At 45.2% G+C, this 12,363-nt stretch overlaps 1 protein-coding gene across 4 annotated transcripts in view; it reads right to left on the reverse strand.

Annotated features, from left to right (window-relative positions):
* Positions 1-7,829: 7,829 nt before the first annotated feature.
* Positions 7,830-12,363, reverse strand: part of RNF220 (ring finger protein 220) — a 337,388-nt gene continuing 332,854 nt past the window's right edge. For all 4 annotated transcript variants that reach the window (XM_056845154.1, XM_056845153.1, XM_056845155.1 and 1 more), the window contains one exon: positions 7,830-7,971. In XM_056845154.1, coding sequence (XP_056701132.1) covers positions 7,900-7,971 — 72 coding nt within the window. In that variant the 3' untranslated portion in view covers positions 7,830-7,899. The remainder of the gene's footprint in view (positions 7,972-12,363) is intronic.

Here is a 12,363-nt window from a genome sequence, read left to right on the forward strand (position 1 = left end):
CCCCCCCGCAAATGGTATAAAGAACCACCTTTAGCTATAAGAAAGGGAAGCCCTCAGTGGCCGTTGCTACGCAACCACAGCATTCTAGGCTTGGTTTTTGTCAGTAAAAGGCAGGCGGAGGGGGTAGGGCCCTTTTCAGCGCTGTTTTGGCCTTTGAGAGAGGACTTATTGGGCCAGGCCTAGCAGCAGCCACCAGGCTACCTGCCACTACCTGAATTGCATGACTCATCTAGGCCTGCCTCCTTGTGACTGTTCAATGGTAGCCACCATAGGAAAACCAGTATGGTGTAGCAGTTAAAGTTTCATGCTAGGTTTTGGGAGACCTATTTTCAAACCACCAGTCTGCCATGGGAGCTCCCTACGTGACGTGGGGCCAGTCACGTGCCTAACCTGCCTCACAGCCTTGTTGTGAGGCTAAAAGGAGATGAGAATGATTGTAAGGTGCTTTGATCCCCATTGGGGTGAAAGGAGGGCTATAAAATGAAGCAAATAAATAACAAATATAGTTGAAAATGGAAGGCAGATAAAAGGTAGTTTGGTGAATGGCTGAGAAGTAGTGAATGAGGCAGGGAAAGGGGAGAGGATATGGGAGTTGCTTGGAGGAGGTAGAAAGGAAATAATGTGGGGAGTGGGGGATACAGGGGAAATTGATATGCCCCCCTCACAGGTCCTTGAGGGTTCCCTACCATGCAAGTGGATCTGGTCCAGCAGCCTGCACCACACAACTGGGCCTCAGTTTTCCTAGGTAGCGGCTGAGTGGGTGGGTGGGTGGAATCTAAAGACGGGAGTGCAGATCAAGGTAGGGTAGCTGTTGGGTGGGAAGGAGAGAACAAGCCAAGAAAAGGGGAGAGGCTGTGGGGCTACCAGGGAAGGGAAAGAGCAGAGGAGGGGGAAATGCCCCCAGCAAGTTTTTGTGGGTTCCCACTTGTGCTAACTATTCTTCTTTTATTGTGTATTTGTTGGCAGGCTGATTGGGAGCGTTCTCAAAATCTTACAGCTAACGTTTTTTGTAAGAGTAAGGGAAAAGATGAACATTTTAAGGAAGTACCGCATGAGACAAAAACATGGGACTCTCTCATCTTGTGCTTGCCTCCTACCACTAATGCAGGAACATCATTCCCTACAAGCAGCCTGCAAGGAGATGTAACCTTTCTCTAGCCAAGCTTCAGGGCCATAAATAAGCTTGGTAATATGGCTTGGAGTGTTTATGCAGGTGAAGAACTGGTAGGCACGGTAAGAGAGACCCATGCATACCAAGCGGTCCTTCATATTATCGAGGCAAACAAGAATATAAGAAAATCCATGCTGGATCAGACCAAGGTCCATGAAGTCCAGCCATCTGTTCACACAGTGGCCAACCAGGTGCCTCTAGCAATCCCACAAACAACACGACTGCAGCAGCACCATCCTGCCAGTGTTCCACATCACCTAATATATTAAGCATGCTCCTCTGATCCTGGATGTCGGCTTGGGAACAAATTTGTCAAGATAAAGTGTAGTTCTACTCTCAGTTCTAATTGTGTGAATAAAGTAATGGCTATTAATTGCTACAAGCGCCTGCAAATGCCTTAGGTTCTTGAGCCTAGTTTTGTGCAAGAAGAAATTCATCTATTTAATTTGGTCTCTTTCCATCTTTTTGTACTGTTTCTTCTTCTCTACTCCCTTCCAAATGCAGCCAAATCCAGGCTAGGTTATATATACGGCTGGCTTTCTGCGGTGGTGATGATGGGGAGCCCATTCATCAGTGAGATTGTTGCTGCAGCTATAGCAAGGCGTAGGCAAGGTTAGCTTCTCCAGAGCCTGACCTGCTTTGCGAACCTGAGCTGTTGTTGGGTGGGGAGTTGAGAAGATGTGGAAGCAGAATATGTAATGGAGGGAAAGTGCTTTTCACCCTACCTGTGAAATATCATAGAATCATAGAGTTGGAAGGGACCACCAGGGTCATCTAGTCCAATCCCCTGTACAATGCAGGAAATTCACAACTACCTCCCCACCACCACACCCCCAGTGATCCCTACTCCATGCCCAGAAGATGGCCAAGATGCCCTCCCTCTCATGATCTGCCCAAGGTCATAGAATCAGCATTGCTGACAGATGGCCATCTAGCCTCTGCTTAAAGATCTCCAGGGAAGGGGCACTTACCACCTCTGAAGGAAGCCTGTTCCACTGAGGAACCACTCCGTTAGAAAATTCTAATGTCTAGATGGAAAATCTTTTGATTTAATTTCAACCTATTGGTTTTGGTCCGACCTTCTGGGGCAACAGAAAACAACTCGGCACCATCCTCTATATGACAGCCCTTCAAGTACTTGAAGATGGTTATCATATCCCCTCTGTCTTCTCTTCAGGCTAAACATACCCAGCTCCTTCAACCTTTCCTCATAGGGCTTGGTCTCCAGAGTCCAGACCTCTCACCATCTTTGTTGCCCTCCTCTGGACACGTTCCAGCTTGTCTACATCCTTTTAAAATTGTGGTGCCCATGGGTTTAGTATTACTAATTGTACTTGGAGAATTTAATATTAGTAATTGTACTTGGAGAAGACTGAGAGGTGATATAACCATCTTCAAGTACTTGAAGGGCTGTCATATAGAGGATGGTGCCAAGTTGTTTTCTGTTGGCCCAGGTCAGACCAGAACCAATGGGTTGAAATTAAAAGAGTTTCCGTCTAAACATTAGGAAGAACTTTCTAACAGTTAGAGCAGTTCCTCAGTGGAACAGGCTTCCTCAGGAGGTGGTGGGCTCTCCTTTCCTGGAGGTTTTTAAGCAGAGGCTAGATGGCCATCTGTCAGCAATGCTGATTCTATGACCTTAGGCAGATGGAGAGGAGGGGGGCATCTTGGCCATCTTCTGGGCATGGAGTAGGAGTCACTGGGTGTGTGGAGGGGAGGTAATTGTGAATTTCCTGCATTGTGCAGGGTGTTGGACTAGATGATCCCTGGTGGTCCTTTCCAACTATATGATTCTTTGGATCCCTAGCTATAGAGTCATATCATGAATGTTCTGGAAGGCATAAATATCAGCGTAACAAATATCCCTGGTTGCAGACAAGGCAGCTCAGCCTGTCAAGGGTGAGAGCCTGAGTGAACCTCTAACATAAAGCAGAATGCAAATGGCTCTGTGTTTCTGGCTCAGTCTGGGCAATGTTAATGATTTAGAAAGGATCTTTCCTCTTTTCTCCCAATCTGAAGATTATGCACATGAAAAAAAAGTAAAACCAGGAAATGTGACAAAGCCAGCCTTGGAGTTTGAGAGAAAAAGGGAGATCGATCAATGATGTAGTCAGACAAAGAGCAGCTGCCAACTCCTGTGGCAGGACAGAAATCTATTATGGGACTGTCTGCAAAATGAAAAAGAATCAGGGCCTTGAATGAAGGCTTAAATGAAATGACATGTAGCACATTCCCAGTACTGCAGATGCCGGTTCCTGCCTGGGATAGCTATCTCAGTCTTTCTCATCATAACATCCTTGCTGTAGAACAAACTTCTGGCCATCCAAGGACAGGTGATTTTAGCAAAGTAGCTAGAAGATGGCAGGGACCATGTCACACCAATATGCCATCTTTACTCTGTTCCTGGTGCCAGGTGTTTGCACTTCACATGCTCTGCTTTTCAATAAGCATGTGATCTTTCTTTCCAGCTGGCCTTTCTGAACCAGGCTAAACCCCTTCCAGGACAGCTTTCCATTGTTGTTCTTCAAAGCTCTTTGGGGAAAAGGTGTATTCTAGCTGTAGTTACTCTCTTTTATACAGCCCCTGTGGACTGTCAAAGTGCAATACAATAATGTTTTGTCCTCAGCAACTTTTTGTCTGTTGAAGTGGAGGAGTATTCTTTCCCCCCCTTTTTAACTAACAGAAGGCTGAGTAGCCTCACAATGAGTCAGTCTATTTCATAGGGACATCTTGAATCCATGTCTATAAACTTCAAGTACAATTTGCTCAATAGTAAACCATACTGGCTCCTAAACGGTTTGCTTTATCCAAGAAACTTAAACATCCAGTGAACGTAAACAAAAGGGCCACAGTTTGCAAGTGTATTTAGTGACATGCAAGTTATTGCACTACAGCAGAAGTGGCTGACACAGCTACCTCAATCCATTGTATTTACTGAGAGATTCTCTCACTGTAACACAATTCAAATTAAGTCAGCTCTTAATTTTTGTTTAATATTGTTAGAAACTACAGGCTTTGACCAGAATGATAGGTGTAAGTTTTAAAACTGGCCTCCCGGGCTTATTTATAGTATAACCCCTTTTCTTCTTTCAGATAATAAATGTAAAATAACTTGTACAATTTGTGCAACAACGTAAATCCTGTCTCAAATATCCCCTCCACTTTGCAGTGCTTCTCTAAATGAGTGAGTAGTGTTGCACTATCAACTCAGCCACCACTAATACCAGACCTTTATTGGTGACAGTGTTCAAAGTATCTACTAACTGTCAAGTAAGTTAAGAAGAATTGTTAGTGCAAACAGAGGAACAAAAAGATGATATAGAAAAAGAAAAAGGTCGGCATAAAGAGGGGTATCACCAGCACACTTTTCAAAATATGATGACCAAAAATATACTTTTAAAATGCTGAAACTTCCATCGTAAATTTTTAAGAGGTCACTGTAGACTGCAGGAAAGGACTCCAGAGCAAAAGCATGTGTAGACAGCAAAAGCAAACAGAAAGGATTAATTTGGCACCAATGGGAGGTGAACATCGGCCTGCATAAGGCGGTGGGTCAGACCAATGTCAAGGGTTCTCAGGACTGTGATGAAAAAAGCTACTCTGGCCTGTGGCAGAACAACCAGGGTCCGAGGAGAAACAGGAACAGCAGCCTCTGTCTACGGGGCTGCCCAAGCGAGGGAAGAAAACTGGCAGGCAAGCAAGAGGACGGAAGGCCACGCCGGGAAGATTTTATACTCATTTAATTAATGTCAAATGTAGTTTACAAACGGGAATGACAAGTACCTTTTTATAGAATATACACAGACACACAATCATTGACACAACTTGAATATCACCTTGTGCAGCTGCGAATCTTTGGGCAAAGATAGTTTGTTTCATTTCAAGCTCATAGCGGAAGAGGAGAATGTGGTTGCTAGGTGATGTGAACTTGCACAAAGGACCAAGTCAGTCCATTGCATCTTCTTTCCCTTCAGATCTTCTTTCTCCTCCCTACCCCCCCCAAGGAAAAAAAAGAGCAGGACAAGCTTAATGTCGAAATAAAAGTTACTAGTTGCCCGTGGCTTTACATATATGCATTTAGTTTAGCGGAGGTCCATAGGACCAGAGAAAGCTCTTTGTTCCCAATTTACTGGGACACGAAAAACAAACTCTCTCAGCTCAGCCTCCTCTCCCAACATTTCAGGGTGACATGCAGCTTGGTACTGAATGTTCCCACAGCAGTTGCTTGATTGTACTGGGCAAGCAGGGTTGGGGTGCTGTCTTCCTTGTCATGACACACTTGAGACCAATTGTCTTCAGGAAGTTAAGTGCTATACCAGTGGAGGGCTCTGTAGTAAGAACAAATGGCTTGTTGCAAACGGCTGCCACCCACGTAGGATGCCAGCTGACTCTTGCTTAAAAAAGCAACACCCCCCCCACACACAAGCTGCTGGTAGTCCACCCTCACATTAGTCTCACTGCCCAAGTGACAGCAGCAGGAACACTTATTTTTAAACTGCCTCGTAGTCAGATGTTTTAGCTACTTGTGGCCAGATGAAAAATCCAGGAGTTTAACTGTTTGGAAACTTTGGAAGTATAGAATTGTCTGGGAGTCTGAAGCTATTATCCATAAGACAACAGTGAGTATTTCATGAGGATTCTTGAGAGGTCAAAATGCAAGATTTGTATAATGATGACTATTCCTATCTAGGAAGAAATATAGAACCATGTACTGCAAGATAGTGCTGTGGCAGAAGTCTAATTCATATAAAACTGATTCTTTTGACACTGACATGACAAACACTGGTCTGATATTGTAGAACTTAAATAAGATATAAGACTGAATTAGCTAGCAGAACAAAATGTATCTCACACACTATCCCGATCTTAAAAGGTGGTTAGTGACAGGCATCCTTGCCTAGCAAAACCAGCTCATCAATTCCACACAAGCTCCTGTTTCCATTTGCAGAGTCCCAGCAACATTGCAAACCTTTTCCTAGGCGGACTGCAGGAAGCTTGTCTGTCTGCATGCCTAAACATTTCAGGTTTTGGTTTTGATTAGGGCAGGCTGACAGAAGACTGCACATGAGCCACATCTGGGGTTAGTTTGCAGTTGCAGCAGACTGGGTAAGGGGTTGCTGTCAGGAGGACTGTGCACATGGCTGCAGAGGGGCTTCAATGAGTCCAACCTCACGTTAACCTGGATTGAGTTCCATCACCACAGCCTGAACAGGAGAGATAGTAGGAAGAAACAAGACACATGTCATTACAGGCCAGCACATACCAACTTTCCTTTTCTTTTTTAAAAAAAGTGGAAATTAAGCGTATTTTTAGAGTTGGACCAATGAAAGAGATGAGGCATCACATAGACCAGCAGGGCCAGTGCCTAGACATGACAGTATGCCAGACTGACCCAGAAGGATTGGCTTGGCTAGGCAAATGGAGGGAGAAAGACTGAAGGCTACTTCTTGCTCAGTCACAGGATAACCAGACCGAGGACACTTCTGAATGGCGTCTCTGCACTTACTTTTATGGGCCTAGGAGAAGCTGCAAGCCAGAGTTCAGTACTTACTGGCTTAGAAACTTGTGACTGCAATATGTTCAGGCAAAAGATGGGCTTGAGCTTTCAACAAAAGAAACTACTGGCAAGAGTGAAACTACATCCCATAATGCCAGATGCAGCAGGCAAAGATGACTCCCCCTCTCCTTTTGCTTCGTATAAACACATCAACTTGTCCTGTTCCCAGCTGGCAGCGGTAAAAGCTCGCAGCTTGACCTGCTCACCTCTTCCTTTCCTTCCAGTGAAAAATTAAAGACGGTTTCAGTGGAGTAATGATTCTATATAAACAGCTCCATTAGCTACAACCAATGACAGAAATCTTGTTTTCCCAACTTCCCCCAGAAGTTGTGTAAGTTACGGGCAAAAATACAGCTATTACTAGAAGCTGCTTTTATATCTGAATGAGGAAATATACACCACAGAACATTAAACCATTTATATTATATATATGTATAATATATATATATATATTTATACTTTTTTTTAAACTAATGACTTTAATGTCAAAACTTTGCAGAACCAAGAAAAATATGGGTTTAATGTTCTCTGCTTTTTTTCTCTTTTTTTAAAAAAAGTACAACCCAAAAAACAAACGAGAAACAAAAAAGGGCAACATATTAGTATGTAATGTTGGAGTCTATCCCATTTATACACAACATTGTAAACATATAGAGTTTATATTACATGTGCTTCATTCTGCCTTTGTGGAAGCGTGGGTGTAGGCGTTTTGTTTTTTTAAAACCACTAGACCACCACAAAAAAGGAGGGGGGGAGAACACAAATTACAGCTTGGGGTGGGGGTGGGGGCGGTTCCTGCTGCAGAAGATCCAGTCCCTTCATAGGTTGGCTCATAGGGCGGCTTGGCTCCCAAGACGTTCCCCTGAAAAGGCTTGCAGGTCATCCACGATGGAACCCCAGCTCGTGGCGAAATGGGACAGGTGCAGAACATCAGTTTGTAAAAGGGGTGTGTGTTCACAATAAAGATTCTGGTTTAGCCTTCTTGTGGAGCTGCGGGGCCAGTGACAGGTCTGGAAGCAGAGGCATATTGTGCAGCTCCTTCAGCCTCTAGTCCACATTTGGAGTCTCTAGTCTGCTTGTAAATGTCTCTTGCCGCTGCTGCTGCCACCGCTGCCATTCCTTTCCCCCCAATCCCCATGGTGGGGCCATCTGGTCTGAGCAGCCATGTCCTTCATAAGTAGATGCGCCTGAGGTCCCCTGGAGAGGTGATGGTGTTGCACTGAGGGCACAGCTTCTTGGCACCCTGTATGGGATCAAGGAATAGCAGTGTTATGAAGAGCAAGGACTCTGCCTCTGGTCCATACCAGGAAAGAGCGTTGCACATTGTGGCTAATAATCATAGGAAGTAGACCATGTGGGTGAGGCCTCAACCTAGGGACAAGGCAGGCTCACATTTCTCACATGAAGTTCTTACTGATTCTGAAGGCCGCCTAAAGGATGGTGGGGAAGAAGGGAGTAAAATCGGTTTGTTGCCTGCCAGAACTCTTTTTTCTTTCACTTTCAACCTACTCTTGGGACACTTCTCACATTACTTTTCCCCACAAAGATCCATGGCTATCCCTCATGCCTCCTAGTTCCCACAGCAAGACTATATAATGGGCAACATAGGAGAAAAGTCACATTTTGAGAGCACATGAAAGTTAAGAGGTTTGAAATTTTGACATCTTGAAATATTTCTGGAAAAGACCAGAAGCTCTAATTCTTAAACTATGTAGGTAAAGGTGAAGGTCCCCTGTGCAAGCACCGGGTCATTACTGACCCATAGGGTGATGTCACATCTTGACGTTTACTAGGCAGACTTTTGTTTACGGGGTGGTTTGCCAGTGCCTTCCCCAGTCATCTTCCCTTTACCCCCAGCAAGCTGGGCACTCATTTTACTGACCTCAGAAGGATGGAAGGCTGAGTCAACGTTGAGCCGGCTACCTGAACCCATCTTCCGTTGGGATCGAACTCAGGTCGTGAGCAGAGCCTGGACTGCAGTACTGCAGCTTACCACTCTGCGCCACGGGGCTCATGAAACTACGTACTCATTGCTAAATGCTTCCCTTTTAAGGCTGAGGGCTATAATCTGGTAAGGTAAAGGTCCCCTGTGCAAGCACCAGGTCACTCTTGACCCATGGGGTGACGTTACATCCCGACATTTTCTAGGCAGACTTTGTTTACGGGGTGGTTTGCCAGTGCCTTCCCCAGTCATCTTCCCTTTACCCCCAGCAAGCTGGGTCCTCATTTGACCGACCTCAGAAGGATGGAAGGCTGAGTCAACCTTGAGTCGGCTACCTGAAACCAACTTCTGTTGGGATCGAACTCAGGTCGTGAGCAAAGCTTTGGACTGCAATACTGCAGCTTACCACTCTGCGCCACGGGGGTCCTGCTAGAATCTGACTTTAGCAAAATTAAACACAGAATGCCAAGAACCAAGTTTCATAAAACATTCTCTACTCTGTGATTCAAGGGTGGATTGGCCATTAAGGCCACTGGGAAAAGTCCTCGTGGGCCAGTGGTCGGGGGGGACGCTTCCCCCCATCAGGACCACAACAACCCTGGGGCCACCCCTTTACTAGGATCATCCCAGCAAAGAGGAGGGAGGGTGCAATTGCCATCACCACAAGATGAAGGTGTGGGCAAGGAGGCACCAATCCTGGCCTCACTACATCCAGCACAGCAAAAGGCATGCCCAGTCCATCCTCTGCCACACCTGATCTGGGCTCCCATCCAGTGTGCAGCTTGGCTGGGCACCTCTGGCTTGGAGTTGGCTAGGCAGACTCTCCCTCCTGGCAGGGGGGGGGAGGCCTCTTTTCTCCTCCCAATCCACTCCTGCTGTGATTACTGAATAGGTACAGCTCTCTGCAGCCCTCTACTACTTTTCATTACTTCTCTCCTGGCTAATGACAGGAAACTCAGTCTCCAGAATAAAGAAGCCCTGCAGGACTGAGGAAAAATGAAAACACGGAAGCCCAGAGCCTAAGAAGGGGAAAAGATAGCTAATGTGTGACATCCATTAGAAATAAAGCACCCATATGCATCATCTGTCGATTAACCTGACAGAAGGATGTTAGTAAATCTCAGAATCAGAGTCAAAATAAACCAGCCAACATCAGATTGGTGGGTGTGACAGAACAGCAGATGATAAATATGACACACACAACACGGAAAGAGTACAGCTTCTTTCGAGGCACATACAGTTGAGGACAGCAGCTAGGAAGTACCAGAAGATGGGATCAAAATTTAGCCTGTTGCCTTTGGAGGATGAAAAATAAGGAAGTCCCCTACGTAAGTGATTCATCCTCCCCCGTGTGGTTTTATGTTCACCGCATAGCATTTCCTCACAAATTCCAACTAAGTAGCAAAAGCCAGCTTCATCACATAGTAAAGATCCTGCTGCTGTAGAAAGATACCCAAGGGGCAGTTTCTGAAAAAGCTGGGGCAGAGCTGATGAGAAAAGAAAGGAAACCTAAGCCCAAGAGCTGCTAGAAACATTATCCAAATCCAGCAGAATTTACAACTCGGTGGTGGTGGTTTTTAACCACCCTCAGAAAAGCCATATAAAAATCTAAAAAGGAACAGTGAACAAGACCCATTACTTCCATGTTTGGACCCTTCATCAATCTTAATATATTCACCTATACAAGACAAGACCTCACTGAAAGAGACAATAACGCTAGGAAAAGTCGAAGGCAGCAGGAAAACGGGAAGACCCAACATGAGATAGATTGATCCAATCAAAGAAGCCACGGCCCTCAGTTTGCAAGACCTGAGCAAGGCTGTTGACAATACTGTTTTGGAGGTCATTAGTTCATAGAGATGCCATAAGTTGGAAGCAACTTGACGACACGTATACACGCACAAGCACAACATGCAAGATAGGGACATACATTCGCCGAAGAGGTCTTGCAAGGTGAGTGGCTTGGGTCTGTGCCACTGCAAGGCACCTCTCCCATGTTGCCCTGTGTCTGTCCCCCATGCTTCTTGCCCTACAGAAAAGCTAGGATCCTGATATGGCTAGCCTCAGCGGTGACTCCGAATGAACTAAGCCTCATGTATTTTGAGAACATAAATGAGAAGGTTCACTTTAAGGCTCAGAAACCAAATAGAATATGATTAGGGCACCTGTCATTTCTCAGAACACCTCTACTCTCACCCCCCCACAACACCTCATGAATCCCAAATCTGACTTTCTGTCAATCTCTGATTTAATAAATGGGAGCAATAATGTTAAGATTAAAAGACATCTAATACTACTCGACAAAACAGCCAGCATTTTACAGCACTAAAGACTGTTAGGATTGGACGTGGCAGGAGCTGTCTTAAAACCTTGTGGAGTGACTGAACCTCAGCGTATAATTTTGTACAAGTTGCTGCCATGGCTTTGACAGAGTCATGAAGGGAAGTGAGTTTAAAGCTGCAAAGCACATTGGGCACAAAAAATAAAAACCGCTAACAAGAACAATGCAGGAAATATCCTGTAATGTGCCCAATTTATTTCAAAAGCATATTTCTTCCCCCCTCCCCCCATCACACAGAGAAACTGGATCTTGAACGTCAAACTCTGTGCCCTGTTGATTACATCCAGGGATCTGGGGGCTGAGAGCAATGGAAGTTTAAGGCACTCGCAGGCTTATTCTTCCATTTAAACATTTTCTCAGTGCTGCACAAAGAAATCGTTACACGAGGCAATTAAACAAACCTCACACACATGCGCTGGCACCAAGCCAGTGAACAAGGATTTCCTTCCCCCCATCCCGCTCACCTGCCAGCTGGGGTTACTAAACTTTTCCCTTGAAATAAAAATACTGTGGAATAATAAGCCACACCTGTTGGACGTGGAAAAAAATATATCTGAAATGTCCTCCTGCTCCTTTCATCGTGGCCCCATGGAAAAGCCTTGATGGGTAACAGCAGTGGTACACTGTAGAGAAGGAAAGGCCACCTCAGCTTTTCCGTTATAAACCCCAGTTTTCCAGGGTTTATAAAACCCGGCTGCAAAATGTAGCTCCAGGGCTGAAACACAGCACCAAAAAGGAATGGGGAAGAGAAGGTTTTTATTTGCCCCACGCATTCTTAATTAAAATTTGGCAAGTGATTGATCTACAATGCCGGCTAATCACTTGGGGAGTTTAAAAAACAACAACCCAAAAACGAGTGTGGCCCACTTTGCAAAGTCATTATATCTCACACCATGTCAGGAAGGAACAGTGCTTTGAGGAAAGGGTGGGGAATTTGCTTTGAAACCTGGAAAAGTGAAATTCGCAATCTCTTGGTCCATAAAATACTTGGGAGCTTTGCCATTGAAGACATTCGCGGAAAAAAAAATACCCTTGAGGTTAAAAGCTTATCAGTGCCTTACCAAAGAGCAATCCCTATGTCAGAGATGGGAAAAGAGAGGCACACACATCAAAAAAAGGAGATGGCCACAATATTCTGGAGGGGGTTGGAGTAAACTCATGCTCCTAATTCCAAAGCTATGCCATTCACCCAAGCCTGCATCTGGAGGAAGAGACAGAGGGATGCAAGGGAAAGTTACAACCACAATGTGAAAGGCAGATAACAAGGCAACAATAGTAAGGGGATTTGATGTTTTCAACATCCCAGGACCAATGTGCCAAGCCAGCCTAATTCTGCACCAGCTACTCAAATC

The sequence above is a fragment of the Euleptes europaea genome, chromosome 2 (assembly GCF_029931775.1).
Source record: "Euleptes europaea isolate rEulEur1 chromosome 2, rEulEur1.hap1, whole genome shotgun sequence".
NCBI classification, from domain to species: Eukaryota; Metazoa; Chordata; class Lepidosauria; order Squamata; family Sphaerodactylidae; genus Euleptes; species Euleptes europaea.